The sequence below is a fragment of the Atheta coriaria genome, unplaced genomic scaffold (assembly GCF_025399875.1).
Source record: "Atheta coriaria isolate IRGN ID8LTWV9N9 unplaced genomic scaffold, Caltech_Dcor_3.1 hic_scaffold_10_pilon, whole genome shotgun sequence".
Classification (NCBI taxonomy): domain Eukaryota; kingdom Metazoa; phylum Arthropoda; class Insecta; order Coleoptera; family Staphylinidae; genus Dalotia; species Dalotia coriaria.
This window is the reverse complement of record NW_027045452.1, coordinates 889,589-908,897: the sequence shown is the minus strand read 5'-3', so window position 1 is coordinate 908,897 and position 19,309 is coordinate 889,589. Positions and strand designations below refer to the sequence as shown.

General features: G+C 33.5%; 5 protein-coding genes across 6 annotated transcripts; 3 read left to right on the top strand and 2 right to left on the bottom strand.

Moving 5' to 3' along the window:
• Window positions 1-671: 671 nt before the first annotated feature.
• On the top strand, window positions 672-4,781 carry CCHa1 (neuropeptide CCHamide 1). Of its 2 annotated transcripts, none has more exons than XM_065313753.1 (5): window positions 672-920; window positions 3,880-3,915; window positions 4,089-4,272; window positions 4,326-4,443; window positions 4,512-4,781. In XM_065313753.1, the coding sequence occupies exons 1-5, from the start codon at window positions 824-826 to the stop codon at window positions 4,533-4,535; spliced, it is 459 nt and encodes a 152-aa protein (XP_065169825.1). In that variant the 5' UTR covers window positions 672-823; the 3' UTR covers window positions 4,536-4,781. The 2 variants fall into 2 exon arrangements, with proteins under 2 accessions (XP_065169825.1, XP_065169826.1); XM_065313754.1 differs by having other exon boundaries at window positions 4,507-4,781.
• On the bottom strand, window positions 4,702-7,916 carry LOC135800474 (chorion peroxidase-like). Its single transcript, XM_065313717.1, is given in 9 exon segments — window positions 4,702-5,224; window positions 5,281-5,303; window positions 5,306-5,438; window positions 5,495-5,648; window positions 5,704-6,052; window positions 6,123-6,904; window positions 6,970-7,255; window positions 7,313-7,681; window positions 7,752-7,916. Coding segments are annotated over 8 exon segments (2,478 nt in total). The 5' UTR covers window positions 7,671-7,681; window positions 7,752-7,916; the 3' UTR covers window positions 4,702-4,831.
• Window positions 7,917-8,069: 153 nt separating this feature from the next.
• On the bottom strand, window positions 8,070-9,393 carry LOC135800496 (uncharacterized). Its single transcript, XM_065313751.1, has 3 exons — window positions 8,971-9,393; window positions 8,383-8,564; window positions 8,070-8,328 (listed from the first exon to the last, which is right to left on the bottom strand). The coding sequence occupies exons 1-3, from the start codon at window positions 9,056-9,058 to the stop codon at window positions 8,116-8,118; spliced, it is 483 nt and encodes a 160-aa protein (XP_065169823.1). The 5' UTR covers window positions 9,059-9,393; the 3' UTR covers window positions 8,070-8,115.
• Window positions 9,394-9,425: 32 nt separating this feature from the next.
• LOC135800478 (synaptic vesicle glycoprotein 2B-like) lies at window positions 9,426-11,873 on the top strand. The gene is given in 10 exon segments (XM_065313730.1): window positions 9,426-9,735; window positions 9,799-10,002; window positions 10,053-10,215; window positions 10,268-10,449; window positions 10,506-10,693; window positions 10,775-10,910; window positions 10,913-11,097; window positions 11,158-11,272; window positions 11,338-11,497; window positions 11,563-11,873. Coding segments are annotated over 10 exon segments (1,611 nt in total). The 5' UTR covers window positions 9,426-9,641; the 3' UTR covers window positions 11,747-11,873.
• A 280-nt stretch (window positions 11,874-12,153) lies between these two features.
• Window positions 12,154-19,298, top strand: LOC135800743 (synaptic vesicle glycoprotein 2B-like). The gene is made up of 15 exons (XM_065314062.1): window positions 12,154-12,479; window positions 12,538-12,741; window positions 12,796-12,958; window positions 13,010-13,185; window positions 13,242-13,429; window positions 13,485-13,648; window positions 13,708-13,903; window positions 14,282-14,396; window positions 14,453-14,612; window positions 14,812-14,987; window positions 16,752-16,952; window positions 17,549-17,711; window positions 17,778-18,141; window positions 18,196-18,377; window positions 18,439-19,298. The coding sequence occupies exons 1-15, from the start codon at window positions 12,401-12,403 to the stop codon at window positions 19,034-19,036; spliced, it is 3,129 nt and encodes a 1,042-aa protein (XP_065170134.1). The 5' UTR covers window positions 12,154-12,400; the 3' UTR covers window positions 19,037-19,298.
• The last annotated feature ends 11 nt before the right edge of the window (window positions 19,299-19,309 follow it).

Genomic DNA, 19,309 nt, shown 5'->3' with positions numbered 1-19,309 from the left:
TAATCTATCCCTATAGAACGCGTAACTTTGATTCGAGGTGACATGCAAATGAATATATGAGGCATATATCTGCATCAGCGCACTTTTCTGCATAAAAGAACTTTTTTTGCAAAGAATTTCGTGGATATTTCGATACTCAATGACGACTGAAACGCGTACTCTTAAATGCAAACGAGCGTGAAAATGACCTGTAAATGAATGAAGTTATCAGCTGTGAATGGGCAATTGGATGAACTGCAGTTTCTTTTCATGTTTATTTCAATGACATTCAACAGTAAGTTGCAAAAAATTATTATTATTAAATAAATTTAAGAACAAATATTAATTACTATTTAATCTAAACAATGAGTTTTTACTATTAAACTAATAATTTTTTTAAATTAATATAAAATTCTATAATTTTCATATAATATGTAGACCCAGTATGATTTGACGCAGTTTAACACATGATAAAGCATAAACATATTGCAATTGTCATTTGCATGTTGAAGACCCACTTAAAACGTGTAATATATTTAGTATTTTTCTAGGGTCAGATGGAACCGGGCAAATTTGTTGGAAAAAGAAGAAGAGCATTGCGCTCGGCTTGCGTGCGTCGGAGGCGGCTTGTGGGTGGAGCGAACTCTGCTATAAAGCCGCCGCTGATGGCCGCGATATGCCAAATCTGGCGTAACGACGCGATAACGCCGCATCGTATCAGGAAAGATCAGATTGTGCTTCAAGATAATTACAAACAAAATATACACATTAAAAATTCGTAAAACCTAGATTTAAGTATTGCTTTAACTCATTTTCAAAGAAAAGTGTGCAAGAAGTGTGCAGAATGAATAGTCAATTGTTGCTGCCCAGTCCTTCAGGACGATGTCTCGTCAAGTTGGCAATGCTCTTGGTGTTTTGCTGTTTCGCTGAAAGCGCTTCTGGTAAGTTTTATTTTAATTTACTATTTATTATTAAATTATTATAAATTATTTGGGTATAACTATAAATTTGACTAATTTTGTTGCATGAAAGTAATTGGTTGCTTGTTGTACTGGGGTTAAACCCAAAACTAATTGAGTTATAATGTGAGCTTTAACTGAACAAGGGTTCAAGCAACAAGTCACTAACACAAACTTATACTGACACTATAATTATATTTAAATGCACAAAGCACTAAGTGAGCTGTGATGGACTTCTGTTAACGGGATGCAAGTGGGTTGATTGTGAAGTAAGTAAATTATCATCATTGGAATATACAGGATGTATCATCCTGTTTCCTAGTTGTTAATTAGTTTATTTTCTATAATAAACTAGCGGCCCTGTCGAACGTTGTCCCGACTTATCTTTCACGAATATTTTCGAAATTTCCGAAAGACTTTTTTAGCTATATGTGCCACATCCATTATTAAAACTCACAATTTCCATTTCTAAATTTACAAATTCATTCACTTTTATAATTATTGTCAAAATGAGTTTCTATCTGTCAACTAATAATAATAACAGTCGAAAGGTATCGACACCTGTTAAAATCATTTGGAGTTAACAGATAATTGTGACTGTCAAATAATAACAGACAAATAATTAGCAATAAATTAAAATTGCGACTATAATTTGAGATTTAAACTATCCTATCTCTCAAGTTGGATCGAACTGCACATGGGGTGCGAATTTTATTATAATCGGTTAAGTGGTTTAGGAGTCCATTGAGGACAAACATTGTGACACGAGATTTATATATATTAAGATATGCATTTGAAATAAGTATATATTTGCTTTTGGGGAATAAATTTATTCAGAAATTTAACGCTTCAATAATCTTCTTAACTTGTAAATCAAAAGCACAGCAAACATCATTTAGTGCAGTTTAGTGCTCGTATATGTATTAAGTTTTAGTATGTTTGAATTGCGACGTTTGCATCAAAAGGGATTAAACATTGCAAGTAAGCTTGAAGAGTTTCAGGGCAAACTAGTGGGTAACTAAAAAAGTTATTTAGGAATGTTTAGTTGAAAATATATTCAGTTACAAAATTAAGTTATGTGAATATTTTGGTCTTTAACTACCGTGTTTGAAATAAAAATAAAAAATTACGAATAACTAGGCATGAATTTTTAGTGCTTTTTAATAGTATTCTATTAAATTCTAAATTTATTCTTTTATTTGACGATTTGTAATATATCTCTATTGAAACCGTTTCAAAATTATTTTTGAAATAAATAGTAGCCTATATCATATTTTAATTGGTAATTTATAATATTGGAAACTTTCATCAAAAATAACCCAGTAATTTTGGAGTGAGTGATTAACAAACATACTAATAACATCTAACAAATCTATACATTTACATTGGACAAAAATACTATATTGATGTCTAAATAAAATGTAATCTCATGTTATAAAAATAATCGCGATTATTGACTCAATTTGTCTAGAATGATAACCGCCCTAAATCTCGGCTTATATTTAACAAAATGCTCTGTGGTCGATTGAAAACGAGATCAATAGCACAATTACAATTTGTACTATCGTGTTGATTTCACTTCGATTACGTACACGCAAACATGAAGTGGGCGCTTGCTGCATGCGCACAAAGCGGATGCAAACACGAGTAATTTGTAAATGCAAATAAATCGTAAAGAGCAAGCCGCCCGCCGCCGCTGACTCGCAAAATCACACACGCCGATTTCAGATTTCCTATTTACGTGCGATATTTTTTCCTTCATTGAAACCGGCGATGGTTTATTTATCACTTCAAAAGCAATCGCAGAAGGAAACGAATCGAAAATTGTTACAAAAACATTATTTTTATAAAATTAAACATTTCAGGTATTTATAAATATTACTCCATTAGTACTATTTACAGATTGCATATAATATAATACAAAACTAACACAAACTTTAATTTCTATACATTGAGTGAGATTTAAATAAATCTGGATGATCAAAGTAATTAACTAAATTTAAATGTCTGTGCATAGTCATTACACTTGCGGAGACTTAAAATGTTACAAAATTATAAACTTGGCTACAGGAAAGGAGTTACCTTTTCAAATTGTAATTTATGCTGTCTGGCCCTTGCATATGTAGGCTTTGATATTTTCTTCGTAATTACTGATTTTTTTATTACGAGTTTTTATAATTTATTTTTTACACACATTTGTTTTACTCACCTGCACAAATTTGCGCATTTTAATAAGCAAATTTTATTTTTGATGTCTTTTTCATACGCTGCACGAGACAATTATGGCCGTGAATATGAGTCCAGCATATTTCCAACAACGCTTTGTTTCAATTAGCAGAGATTAGAAAACTTTCCACGCAGTAAAAAATATTACAATTTAAGCTTCAAAAATTGCATTTACTATTAATGTATTCATTAAATTTTATAAAATTAAAATGTGTTTATTTTTTATTAAAAGCTTTTGTTCGCGACTTCGTCCCGGTAGTGTTTAATAAAAATGTAGTTCGTTTTTACTCTCTTGTTCTAGACATGGTGTATGTCAATTCAATCAATAAGATTCGCAATTTTATTTTAAAGAAATTAATTAAATAAAGAATTACTAATAATGCACTTCAACCCACCATCTCGGATTCAACTATTTAACTAAAACTATGATTGAATCTCAATACCAACTTTTATCCTTTAGAAAAGGGCTGTCTTTAGGGTTTTCCCGACAATAATTCGAATTTTTCTCGCCGTAAAAACCAGCCTTGGACTTTAACGAACATTAAAAAAAAATAATTGACCGAATTGGTCTAGGAGTTGTTGAGTTATGCGCTTACCAACAGATTTTCCGATTCATTGTTATATTATAGATTACGCAACATGCCAATTAACAATTAATACCAATAATATAAAATACCATACTATTAAAAAATTACAATTTAATTTTTTATTACAGGTTCCTGCATCAGATATGGTCATTCCTGCTGGGGAGGTAAACAACTCAATTATTAAGCATTTCACAACAATGTTTGCAAATTATACTTTATTCATTAGTACACTTTATACAATTGGACGAAACTATTCATATTAATTGCTTCATTTATTCTCCACTTCCATTGAATCTAATTTTGCACTTAATAATATTTAATGTGGAAACTTGAATAGCGCATGGAAAACGTAGTCATCACGACAACACGTTGAAGAACAATGCCGTAGGCTTGAAAAACGATCCGATGCTCAACGAAGACGCTAGATGGTTCATCGCACGATTGTTGCAAACAAACGAGAATCGATTACTCAAAGGATTGCGAGATCAAATGGACGACAATCAAACTGACGATGGAAAACCGTAATTGATTGTAATACCAATTTAGTAAACCTACTGTATTGATTATTTCACAGTTCTGAAGATGTTTCTCTAAGCGACTCTGAACAAGTAAAACTCGGCGATGTCTCCGCTGCGAATGAACCGCCATTAAATTCGATAATCAATGACAAGTTTCGTTTTATTAAGTACTTGGTAAGTAAATTATTCCATAATTTCTAAAATATAAGGGTATTGCTGTGAATTTGCTTGTTTAAGTAAAGAAAAACCTGGAGAAAGCAACTTAAAGCGATGGCAAACCAATGTTGCCAATGAACGTCATTTTAAATTCTCATACTTTCATTCTATGCCTTCGAAAGAACTTTGTCAGAATAGGCTGGATTCGCAAAGTATTCTTTCGTCGGCGTTTGAACAAAAAATCAAGAATAAAACATATTATCTTAAAATACAAAATTCAAAATGTATCATAATATATTTAAACTGTACTAGATTCCTGAAATATATATAAATAAAATTTTAACAAACATTAACAACACGTTAAAAGCATTTCAGCAATTCGTTAAATCTTATAACCTTTCAACGTTCAAAAATACTCTTGCCAATGACTTAAATCCAATTTAGGAATAACTGGACCTTGGCAATCAGCGTAATCATTGCCTGGTACACCCGGTGTACGGAAAGCATTTGGTGCTTGCTTAGCAAGCAGGAAACCATCACTGTTATCACACACGAGACGTGCCATTGAAGCTCTACGAAGTTCGACCAATTGTTGAGGAGTGAAATAACTTGGATTGACACTGGGATCATGGTCGAAGAAGTACTTGTCACCTTTCTTCAGGCGGACAAACTGATCGGCGATGATGTCTCTAAAGGTATTTCCAAGAATTCCGCCGTCATGTTTAGGTTCGATTAGGCCACCCACCCATAAATCAACGTCATCGATATGATCATAAACAGATTCTAATTTGGGACCCATCTGAATATAAAAATAAAAATATAAATAATAAAAAAAAATTTTAAAGTTTAACTTACATCAGGTCCAAACTCTTTGAAATATTTATATCTTGAAGTCCTACGAGTTGACGATAATCATTATAGGAACGTAGACCATGATCACGCCCACGTTGGATATTTAATGATGCTAAGTCTACTCCGAAAGGATTACCAGCTCTGAACATATACCTCGTTAACTAAAACGCAAAAATTTAAAAAATAAACAACATTTTAATATTTTCGTAGGTCTTACGGCTTCAGATATATAGTTATCAACGTGTTGAATGGGTTCAGTGGTTAAAGTGCTCAAAATCTGATCGTAAAAGAAGTGTTTTCTCATTCTACCAGGGTAGAACATGGTTTCAGGGATGGAAATCATCTCATCCATTTTATCCATTCCATAAATTCTGTAAAATTTCTTTTTAGATTTCAAACAAATAAAATTTTATTATAATATCCTACTTTAGTAATCCTTCGACCATGGAATGACCCATTCTGAACGCTGCTGTAGCAAATTCATTCGTCACAGAAGGCTCTATTCTTTGATTGTAGTCGTATGAATATTCATGACCCATTTGCAGAGCAATGTCAAATTCATGCATTGCCCCTTCTCCCAGAAGAGCCGGTAGGAATTCCTTATAAGTGACGACTTGCATTTCTGCTGTTAGAATCCGACGTGCTTCCAAGAATATCCTCTCGTCACTCCAATGTGGGTTGATCTTATAGAGGGCATTAGCGAGGCGGTTGTGTTCTCTCAGGAATATCAAATGAACTGCTACCAAGCTGATCATTTGATTGGTTCGAGTGTCACCTGTGAGTTAAATAAAAAATATTTAATAATAAAAAAATAAAATATTAATATTTTTACTTTTAGTACATACCTGATTCAAAACAAGCTGATCCCTGCTCTTGGGTCAAACAAGAATCAGGTTCCTTGGATAATGGTAACAACTCCCTTCCAAAATCTTTGAAGATATTAAGTTTACCATGATGGAAACTTCTCAACTCTGAAGTAGTTTCCGGCGTAGACCCATAAACTGAAGAAGCGTCCAAAAAGTGAGTGATTTTATTCATTTGTTGTGCATAACCCAAAGTGCAATCGCTTCTGGGCGCCATTACACTGCGTACAAAATTCATGCAACGCTGTTTAAACACAGAGTAGAAAGAATCTTTGTTCGGGATTTTAATGGGCATGCAAGCAAAGTGTCTCATTTCGTACGGCATCTCTTTGGAGCCATCAGCCATACAACACGAGATGGCGCTGCCGTTTGCAAAGCTTGAATCTATTGATTGAGTTATGTCATGTGAGAGGAACTGCCCGAACTGCATCAGCATAAGGGTGTAATCTTTGTTAGTTGAGTCTGCATCCGGAAAGAGAGTAGTAGAAATCAATCTAGGAGATTTTAAAGGTTGGCCTTTATCTTCAGAGACCCTAGGTGACCAGATTCCATCTTGATAACTTGGTGGTAAAAGTCTAGCGTATGGGGTAAGTGGCGCACCCCATGTTGGGTTGAAAAGATTGTTGCATGTGCCATCAATACGTCTGTAACGTTCTGGAACACTAGGGCATTCAATAGTTGGAGAACATGCAGATCCTAAAGGAGTTGGACGAAGGTCTTGTTGAACCATGCCCCATTTCAGTTGTTGATTAGTAATTCCTTGCCTATAGGAAAATAACACCACCAAATTAGTTTAGTTCTCATAAAAATTTAAAAATTTAAAAATTACCTTTCTTTAAATGCTCTTGTAGCTAAGGCAATTTCCATCGCACGATTGGCAACATTCATAACATCCATTAAATCAGTCATGCTGTAAACCTTTGTGTTCCGGAAGTGACCGTAACTGGCCGAACCCATCGGCAAAATGGCGGAGCGCTCCGATGATAGAATACGTGCTTCATGCATGTGCATTTCAGCAATGTCTACTCTACTGTGTCGTGCAACATCTTCCAACATATCAGGATCAATGTCATTGATGATGTTGTGATGATGCCTGCCCTTCTTAGCTAGATTTTCTAATTTAAAAAATAAATTAATTAAAAATATTTAAAAATTTTTTAAAGAAAATCTACCAGTGTGATTGTGCCCAGTTGTACAACAAACTCCTTTCCGTCCACCTAAAGAAGTGCACCGATCTTTGGCTGCTCCATACACATGTGCAGGACACTGCACCGGAAGTACACACTTCGCATCCTCTTCACACACATCCCGATGCGGTTCATCTGATCGAGGCGCAGGCGTAAATCCATGGCGATGAGCTTCGTTTATATCAATATCAGCCCAGTGCTTATCTTTTCTTCCTTCTTTACCCGGATGTGAACTACGGCCATGTCGGACTGCACCACGTGTTAACTCACATTGAATCACCAATAGCACCAAGAATATAAACGCAGCATTTGTTCTTCTACCACTATTTAATTGATCGTGCATTGTTGCGAATTCTTTATAAATTAAAAAAATAGAAAAAATAAATTGCAAATATTTTATTAAAATAAAACTAATAGAACTTACCGCATGCGAGGTCGCTGCAACAATGCTGATCAAATATTTTACGGTATAGAAACCACGTGATTAGAGCATGCGTAGACAAAGATTCTTCTACTGCTTATCATCTTTGTTCTAGAAGGTCGGATTGTAAGACATTATTATCAGACAACTCAATTGTTTAGTGCATCAAATCCGGTTCAGCCAAGCACAATGATATTCAGTTGCTGTGTTTTGTTATTCTACGTTTTTTCACGGTTATTACCACTGGAAAACGTATTGAATTTTATTCGTATTGAAGAAATTTTATTTTAAAAGAAATGCATTCGATGGAATCCATTCCACTGCTGCGTGAGTAAAATTTATTTGTTAATAATCTAAAATTTATATTTTAACTTTGATCACTGAATGCTGCCAAATAACAAATAATTCCGTTCTTTGGCAGTGGTTGATTGTCCAAAAACTTAGCAGGCGGCGCGCGGAAACTTTTATTTTTTGAAGCTTCTTCTTCTTGTTTGGCTTCATTATTCTCGACGTACGGTTCCTCCAAACGTGAAATATTTTTTTCAGTTGTCATTAATACCTCTTCGTATATATTAGGTGGCTAATACGTAAATTAAATTAAAATTAAAATAATTACGAATCTTTAAATTTATACCAAAATTTCGCGAAGCGGTAGCAAACTCTGCGAATAAGGCGGATGATTAAAAGGTTCCGTAATTCGTTTATTCTGTAACTGGATGAGTAAAAACCACATATACTCATTTCGAATCGTCATTTCATCGACAGTGCCATTCATTTCATGCAGCACGTACAGCCATGACTGGATTGCTTGTTTATCTATAATAATTCATCAATATATCAACTAAATAGTTTAATTTATTTCCATATTAAATTAGTGAGGTGTTACGGAATAATCTCATTATTAAAATCAGTTGCCTAATCAGTTTTCAAATTCCAATTAGGCAAAACATGGCGATAATAAAATTATATCGGATTACCAACGTTAAATTCAGTTTTAAAATGGAAATAAATATTTTATGTGATTACTTAAAAAAAATTTAAAAAAATAATAAATTTCCTCTGGAATGCGATGAACAATTTGAAATAATTAAAGCTTAATTAAAGACATGAATATTTTTGTCATACCACGAATCACTAACATGTTCAATGTTTATAACTGTCGTTTATTTACACTTTGGTCCTGCTATATTATCTACATTATCGTTATCACACACACACTGACCTTTCTTTGGCATCAGCTGTAGCAATGCCCTGGCAAGCATGCTATTATACGAGAAGTTCTCGTTCAATGACAACAGTGGATTCGCCATTTTTCCTTTCAAATGTAACTTAAAATTTGAATTAGCTTTTATCGCACACTCGGCACACTGCTGAAATTTCACTTTTATCTTTTACATCATAGAATGACACGCCGAAAAGTGAAGATTTCCAGAGTGATACACAATGACGTGGCTAATTTGACGGTGTCATTAATTACTTTGTTTCGTCTATTCGCAAACAAAATGAAAACACTGAGTGACAGAAACACTGTTGTTATAATTTCTCAGATTTCACCAGGTTTACACAGATTATTAAGCGTATTTTTGAGTGACGTTAAATTATTGCGACATTATATATACTTAAATATTACAGCGTCATTTGGTCAAATGGGTTTTGTTTCCTTTTATGCTGGTTTGTCGTCACACTCTGTGTTAAACACAGCGTAAAACACTCGCTGTGCATGCGCTCGATTAAATATTATCCTCTGACAAACAACCGAATGTAGGGAAAAGTTTAAAACATTTCGCATTTGTTTAATAATGCTGGACGCATTTGATTCGCACTCATTCGCCAACGCCGATGCTAGTGCAACGCACATTAATTTAGTTTATAATTTAGCGCTTCATTAGAACCATGAAAAAACCATTTAGTAAAGTGTTTGGTCATAAAGACGAAAAAAATGTTTCAGAAGAAAAAGAAGAAAATAATATAGAAATAGGCAACCAAAGTAACAATTTATCTAATTTAATAGAAATTTTAAATTAATATATTTTCGTTTGTAATTTTATAGAAAATGGCCCGGCAGATTTTGAAACAGCTATTTCAGCCACAGGTTTTGGAAAATTTAATTTATTATTGCTATTAGTTGCAATTCCATCAGGATGGGCGTCCATGTTCGAATCAACAACAGTTTCATATATTATTCCAGTTGCTGAGTGTGATCTCGAGCTCTCTCTAGAAGACAAAGGATATTTAATTTCCATTACATATTTAGGTACGTAAACATTTTAAATTAATTTATTTTTGTAAAAATCTAATTTTTAGGAATGTTATCCAGTTCGATGGTGTGGGGCTTTCTATCAGATACATTAGGACGCAAAAAATTACTCGTCATCGGTCTTCTTTTGGCAGCTTTCTTTACATTTTTAGCTGGAATATCACAAACGTTTCCAATGTTGATGTTTTCAAAGTTTATGGGCGGTTTTATGTAAGTTATTATTAATTTTTAAATTATTTTTCTAAAAATATTACATTTACAGTATTAATGGACCATTTGCTGTTTTAACCACTGTATTATCAGAATATCACTGCGCGAAATATCGCGCAAGAGTTGTTCTTTCAATGGGAATAGTCTTCAGTGTAGCAAATATTTTCTTACCACTTTTTGCATGGGGTTTATTGCCCAGTGATGTTGAATGGAAGTTTTTCGATGGTTACATAAGTATGTAAACATGAACAAAATATTATTGATATTATTTAATATTTATTTTATTATAGCATTGCATTCGTGGCATATGTTTATTTTAACAAGCGGATTACCAGCACTTTTGAGTGGTCTTGGTCACTATTTTCTCATACCAGAAACACCAAAATTCTTGATGACTAGTGGACGCAACGATGAAGCATTATTGGTTTTCAAAAGGATGTATTCTTTAAACACTGGTAAACATCCGGATACATTTCCCGTGAGTAACCTTAATGTTTACACAGTTATTTCACACTTATTTAACATAACATAACATAATATAGTTGTATTTTAATTTAAGATCAAAGAGTTAATTGATGAGAATGCATTGAACGAACACAAAACAATCTCGAGCAATAAAATGGAAGCATTCAGGAATGGTTTCGCTCAAATGAAGCCTTTATTCTTTGCGCCTCATCTTGGAAAATTAACATTAGTGTGTTTTTGCAATTGGGCACTCTTATGGGTTTGAATAGTCTGCGTTTATGGCTGCCGCAGATATTCACCGCTATCAATGATTACAAAACATCGCATGACGGTCAGGAAAGTAGCATTTGTGATATGATCCAGGGACTCACTCCGAATAAAACTATCATTGGCGAGGAACAGTTTGTCTGTAAATTTGTAAGTCATCACAACAATAATTAATGTTATCGAAATGATAATGTATTGTTTTGTTTATAGAATACTGATAGTGGAGCAGTGTACACTAATTTAATGATTGTTTCGCTTGGATCGATTGTTGGATATTTATTTGTTGGGTCGTTAATTAATGCTATTGGAAAGAAGCGTTTATATAGTAAGATCATTTTCTAAAAAAATCCTTGAAATTAATTAATAAATTTTTTGTTTTGTATTTTTTAGTTGTTTTGGGAATGATTTCTGGCACAATAGCATTCGCTCATTATTTTGCACAAGATTCAATGACAGTTACTGGTCTTTCAAGTGCTACTATCGCACTTTCTGGTATCAATACAAATGTATTGTTGACTGTTATAGTTGATCTCTTTCCAACAAGTTTGAGGTAAGTTTAAATTTCAAATTTTCATGGCCAATATTGATTGATAAATTATTTTTGTATATTTTTAGAACAATGGCTGTTTGTATGACTATGATGGTGGGTCGTTTCGGTGCTATGTTAGGTAACATAATTTTCCCCTACTTGATCCAATCGGGTTGCCTACCACCATTTTTATTCGTCGGTGTAGTCATCTTTGGTTGCGGAGTGCTCGCTGTTTTATTGCCAAAAACCGATCTTAAAGCATTAGAATAATTAATTAATCTCATCTTGTCATAACTAACATTACGTACTTTTAGTTACCCTACTCAATGACTTGTATATTTGTTTTTGATGTTTATTTACTTATTTAATTTATAATAAATAATCTTTGTTAATACTCTTCAAATGTTTAATATCCACGAATTTATTGTGTATGGAATTACCTATTAACGAGAATATTCAGGAATATTAACGTGGAAAATTTTGATTGTTTAAGTTTTTCTACAACGCATGTTTTGCGAAATTCTAAGTAAACATGTAACTTTCATGCCGGAGAGAGTAATATATGATTTGTTTTCGGAGGTTTTATTCAACATCCTATCACATATGATATGATTCTTGCTTTTGTGTTTATTTAGAAACAGATCAAATTTCGTCATATTTCGTGATGTGTCGTCACCATGCTCACCGAAACCCGGCGTGATGTTGAGAATTTAATGAATCGGATTTCTGGATTTCGCCAGTTGCTAATTGTTTGCACTCTAGTGAACAATTTTATTCATATTAATTAACACTATGATTCTTTGAATAAAAGTGCTTTCGGGTATTTAGTGGCCAAACATTTGTGAATCTTTCCATTTACGTAAATCCATTGAATAAATAGTGTTAATTTATATAATTCATTCATTGAAATTGATCTACATTATTATGTCGAATATGAAACCCGACGCTAAAGCAAACATTAGTATGGTTTTCAATGAGAAAAACATCAAAACTTCAAAATTAGGTAAATTAAATATAATTATTAAAAATTAAACAAATTTATAAAAAATATTAATTTTTAGAAAATGAACCGGCCACATTTGAAGAAGCAATTACAGCAACAACATTTGGCAAATTTAATATCATATTATTTCTCATCGTGATTCCAACCGTGTTTGCGACCATGTTTGAAACGACAGCGATTGCGTATGTTGTTCCAGTAGCACAATGCGATTTAAATTTGAATTTGGAAGATAAAGGATATTTAATTTCTGCAACTTACTTAGGTATCATTTTTGAAACTCAATTTTTACCACAACGCATTCTCATTTTAATTTCAGGAATGGTTTTAAGCGCAATGGTATGGGGTTTTCTGTCAGATACGTTGGGACGTAGAAGGGTAATCATCCTTGGACTATTCTTAAATGGTATTTTTGTTACTATGGGTGGGCTTGCTCAGAGTTTTGGTGTTTTAATATTTGCGAAATTCATGGGAGGTTTTATGTGAGTATAAATTAAATTAATATGTTAAATACTTAAAATTATTTTTTTTAGTATTAATGGTCCTTATGCTATTGCGACAACAATTATCTCTGAATATCACTGTGCGAGACATCGCGCCAAAGCAATTCTATGCATTGGAATGATTTTCTGTGCAGCCAATATTGTATTACCACTAATGTCGCTTGGAATCTTCTCGGCACCAATAGATTTTAACATTCTTGGATTAAGTAAATATTAAAACAATTTAAAAATTTTTTTTTTTAATTTTTCTTAAATTTTATAGAAATTCATTCATGGAACATATTAATATTGATAACAGCACTTCCCAGTTACATAAGCTTCATTGGTTTTTACATTTTTATACCTGAAACGCCCAAATTTCTGATGACAAGCGGATGCAATGAGGAAGCCCTGAGGGTATTTAAAAAAGTGTATGCATGGAACACTGGTAACCATCCCGACACATTCCCAGTAAGTTGCTAAATTCTTTCGTTGAAATGGCAGTGGTTTTGATGTGACGCTTTAGATCAAAGCCCTTGTGGACGAGAACAAGTTGTCGGAGCACGTTGTCTCCAGTGATAAGCTGGAGGCGTTCAAAAATGGCTTCGCGCAAATGAAGCCTTTGTTCATGAAACCACATTTGTCAAAAATTGTATTTGTATGCACCTTGAAATTGGGCACGTTAATGGGGTAAATATTTTTTCTAAAATTTATTTCATTTTTTTAATAAAAATTTAATTATTTTATAGATTGAATAGTTTGCGGTTATGGCTTCCACAATTATTCGCTTTTATTAATGACTACATGTATAAACACAACGTGGATGCGGATATCTGTGTGATTTTGGAAGAAAACATCTATAAAAACAGTTCATTGGCTAATACATTAGAAGAAAGCCGTATGTCACTACGAATTGACGAGGAAGCAGCTATTGACTGCACAGTGGTAAGTTAAAATGATGCAAAAATCATTTTTATACTAAACCAGCTTTTGCTCGCGACTTCGTCCCGGTAGTGTTTAATAATAATGTAATTATTTTTTACTTTCTTGTTCAAGACATAGTATGTGTCATCTCGGATTCAACTATTTAACGATAACTATGATTAAATCTCAATGCCAACTTTTATCCTATAGAAAAGAGCTGTCTTTAGGGTTTTCCCGGCAATTATTCTAATTTTTCTCGCCGTAAAGACCATCCTTGGACCTTAACGAACATTAAAAAAAAGAATTGGCCGAATTGGTCTAGGCGTTGTTGAGTTATGCGCTTACCAACAGATTTTGCGATTTATTTTTATATTATACAATTAATTAATATGATTACAGAACTATAGTAACAGTTTTGTTTACTATAACTTAATGGTCATCTCAGTGGGAACAATTGCGGGTTATTTGTTCGTTGGCACGCTGATTAACCTTCTTGGAAAGAAAGTTCTTTATGGTAACTAATATTTTAGCATTCATTACAAAACAAACAAACAATTATATAAATTTCAGTGACTTTGGGAGTTATTTCCGGTGTATCCGCAATGTCTCTGTATTTCGCACCGAATTCATACGCAGTGACGGCTTTATCCACTTCATGTTTAGCATTATCTGGCATTAACTCCAATGTGCTAATGTCGATTATCATCGACCTATTTCCGACCACATTAAGGTAAGTCTTAATTTGATTCTTTCATGCTTTTTGCACTTTTATTACATCGTGTGTAAAAATAATGAGCCATCCGCTGCTACAATGTGCTCATTTATTTTGACTTATCAGCAATCACACTTGTCATTACCTAATAATAAAAATTTCATTCGATATTAAATTGGCCTTATGGTTTTTCTGATAACTGCATGTTTGTGCACAGGACGACGGCCGTGGCACTTGCGCTAATGATTGCACGCTTGGGCTCGATGGTCGGCAATCTCATCTTTCCGTACTTAATCAACGCTGGATGCTGGCAGCCGTTTCTCTACGTTGGTTCCACTACATTTATGTGTGCCTTAATGGCCATTATGCTGCCTCGTACCGATATGAAGGCATTACAATAGATTTGTTTTGTGTATCATTTCGGTTGTTGTTTCAATAAATTTACTCATGTTACAATGCGTTTTTTAATACTTAAAGTATGAATGGTTGGAGTGATTGGAAATTCTAGATAACCTAACATATTTACCTCATCTTAATTTCCCAGATATTTATAACCGTAGGAGAAGATATTTTTACTCTTTTAGTTTAATTTTTTTCTCGTGTATTTCAACCCGTAAAATTATTGGTTGTAGCTTCAATATCTTTTAATTAACTTTTCTGTAGAATGGTATTTCACAGTACGTGGCATATGCTTTTGTTAAAACTTATTGTTGTTGACAGCTAAAATGTTACAGGTCCGTTAATTATACGTCTGACACCATATATGTAAAATCCAATATTTAAAAAAAGTTTTAAGCCAAATTTATAAATCTTCTTAAGAAAAATACGACTTTTTGTTTTTTTTTTGTTTTTTTTTTAAGGAGGTTCACGGAGTTCTCATGAGTTCATGAGTTCATGTGTGTAACTAACTATTTCAAACGTATGTCAAACGTATGAAATATTTGCTAAGTGATTAATAAATACCCAGGTTTAAGAGCTAATATCTATTTTGAAAAAACTTTCTAATGAATGATCTTTAAAATTGGTGAGAAATCAAAAAGATGTATTTAGTATTAAATTTGCGATTGGTTAAATTGCACTAGAAATAATTATTGAATGTCATTACTTATCCCAAAAACAGGATTAAGTGTCCATAAAATATCTCAATATTAATTAACACAAAAAGATAGACTAGTCAAAACAATCAACTTTTTTCTCTGCATTTTATAAATTCAAATCAAAATTACTTTTACTTAGCAGTTACTTTTGTTAACACAAGTCAGAATATTTCAATATTCATCAATATGAAATCTTGGTTGGTATGTGTTTGTTGTGCCGAACAACACGTTTTTAGTTAACACGTGTTGAAACCTTATAGATTTGGCTCTTATCGTTGATGTTGGTCGGATCTGGCGCACTTCGCGTACAGAAATCGCCGGCATCACGTCGTTCGCGTGAGGTCCACACGCCGGCTGCTACAAAATGGCTTACAAACTTCTCTTGGAAGACTACGGTGGTGAGCTCACACGTTTCTAACTCTATTCCTGAACTTTAATATGCTAATTCGCATTAAACAATTAGCACCTCTATTACATACACGTATGAATCATTGAATATTCTTTTTTTTATTTCAAAACAATATCCCAAATTATTTACGAGTACAACGTGTAAAAAACGTAAAATCGAGAATTAACAATCTAAAAATAAAACTAGTAATAATCACGATTTTATTTGTCTGGAACTTCAAAAATTATGAATTACAGAAATACTTACTTCAACCTTGATTTTAGCAAATTTTAGCAAAAATATTTAAATAAAATGTAGTCATAATATTATTATCATGAATTTGGTACAAAATAAACGCACGTTGAGTTGTAGAATTGTTGATAATCACAAATGAAGTAAAGCAAACAACGGTTTGCCGTCCGCGTCCGCCACAAACAATTAAACGTGCACACAATTTCTAATGAGTGCCAGTCCGCTTATCGCGCTCATTGCCTCTGCGTTCGTCTTCTCGCGCGCAACAATTCGTCCGCATTGCTAGTCACTAATAGATAAGAGTTTTAAATTCCACCGCCGAGTGCGATTTATGCGAATATAAACAAACGACTGTGAGTCGTAAGGCGGTTGGGTGCAAAAGAGCGATTTTAATGCGTGTGTCAATTTCCGTTGTACCAGATGGGCCCGCCGACTTTGAGACCGCCATCGCCGCCACCGGCCTCGGCAAGTTCAATCTGCTCATGCTCCTCATCTCCATTCCATCCGGATGGGCCTCCGTGTTTGACACTAAGACCATGAGCTATGTAGCGCCAGTCGCACAGTGTGATCTTGAGCTGAGTCTTGAGGACAAAGGATTGTTAAATGCCATCACCTACATAGGTCTGTATTTTTAAAATTATTAATTAAACGCAAAGATTTTAACAGAAAAAGTAAAAAAGTTAAATATAATTTTATTCACAACTTAGTTTTGTATTGTAAATATTTATTTCATGAGATTTAAATTTATTGAAGTGGAAGAATTCTAAGCAGGCATTTTGTTAAACTTACACTTGATTTAATTATTTGTTACTTTGTTGTTAATAACGATAACATTGTTCTTTAACGTTTATTGTTTTTTCCGCGCATTAATCGTTTCACCAAGCTATTAAGTTGTTTCGTTGATAAATAAAATTGTCACATGTGCGGACAATTTGTTATCACTATTATCACCATTAGATCCAGTGTTTGGTAAGTTTTATGTACAGGCCAATCAGTTTAAATACTTTTATTTCCCGGAAGTTGAATATTTATGAACTTACGACCAGTATACTTTGCTTATGTATTTCTTATCAAATAATGCGTACCCATCGTATTGTTGAGAAAAATATTCACTTTCACTAATAATAATAATAAATGTTTTCTTTTTTTAACTGCCAATTTATGTATGAATAATTAAATATTTTAATTAAATAATTATGTTTAATTGTTTTTTTAAGGTATTTTATCCTCTGGATTTATTTGGGGATTCTTGGCAGACACATACGGCCGCAAAAGACTTTTAGTTCTTTGTTATTTGTTGGATACTGTATTTATCTTCTTGGCTGGCATCTCACAAAACTTTACAATGCTCTTAGTCACAAAATACTTAGCTGGTTTTGTGTGAGTATATATAACCTAATAACTAATAATAACCTTAAATCAATTATGGTTATGTTTTCTTTTCAGAATGAATGGACCAAACGCAATTTTGATTTCTTTACTCTCAGAGTTTCATAGCAAGAAGCATCGTGCGCGTTTCTTTCTCTTGCAGGGATTATTTAGTAATCTAGCTAATATAATACTACCGATGATGGCTTGGGTTATATTCCAGGATTATGTACGTCTGGAGTTTTACAACGGACTGAAACTGAACTCTTGGAATATTTATATTCTGGTGTGTGCTTTGCCGAGTCTGATTAGTGGTTTAGCTAATTTGGCGTTACCAGAGAGTCCGAAGTTTTTGATGTCAGTTGGCAAAAATGAGGAAGCTATGGCTGTATTTAAAACTGTATATAGTTGGAATAGTGGAAAAGATCCAGATACGTATCCTGTACGTAACAATCACATCTAAAAATTAAAAATATTAAATTTATATTATTTACAGATTAAATCATTGATTGATGAAACTCGCGATCCAAATGAAGGCAACAATAACGGCAGTCCATCAAAAGCGGCAAAAAAAGAAAGTTGGAAATCAAAATTGAAGAATATCTTGGATCTTTTTTGTCCCCCACATGTTTTTATCATCATATTTTTAAGCGCCGTACAAATGGGATACAAAATGGGGTTAGTCACATGCATTAGTCATTCCTTTAAATATTTCTATTTTTTATTTGCTTTTTCTTAGGTTAAACTCTTTGAAAAACTGGGTTCCTCAATTATTCGCCGCCATGAATGATTACCATACTTCCCACAACACTTCCACTGTAGATTTCTGCGATGTGCTTGAAACAATGACACACCAACATCGTAACATTAGTACACATTGCACAGTGAACTATGACCACGACAATGTTTACACGAATCTCATCATAGTGCAATCCGCCTCAGTTATCAGTTTCCTACTTACCGGATGGGTGATCAACCGTTTAGGCAACCGTAATCTGTTTATCATCTACGGTGCTGTTTCCGGTATCGCAGGCGGTGCAATCTACTTCGCCAAAGATGTCGTTACCGTTGTGACACTCACCACAATTTTAACGGCCATCTCTGCGGTAAACACAGTAGTGCTCAATGTTTCTGTAACAGAACTGTTGCCGACGCGTTTGTGCACAATGGCTATCTCTCTAACGCGCCTTACAGGTCTCGCAGAGACAATTATTGGAAACATAATATTCCCGCATCTGCTGAAAGCCGGATGTGAGCAACCGTTTATTTTTGTTAGTGTTATTTCCATTGGGTGTTCGTTCCTAGCGCTATTCTTGCCGAAAGAGAGAGTTCAGTAATTTGCCAATCGCGAAGTGTTTTTAAAACTTTTGATCGATTTTACGATTAGGGGCAAATTTTATGAACATTTTTTACGTATCGTGTGTTTATTTTTAAATTTAGATCGTAAGCGATTGTGATATTAATTAAAGATTTCTTATGCAAAGAAATCAATAATCGTTATAAACTGTTGTTACAACTGCATCATATAAATTATTACAAACTTTAAAATTTTATAACATTAGAAGATGAATAAAGGAATGAGCTATTATTGTATTAAAATGGTGATAACT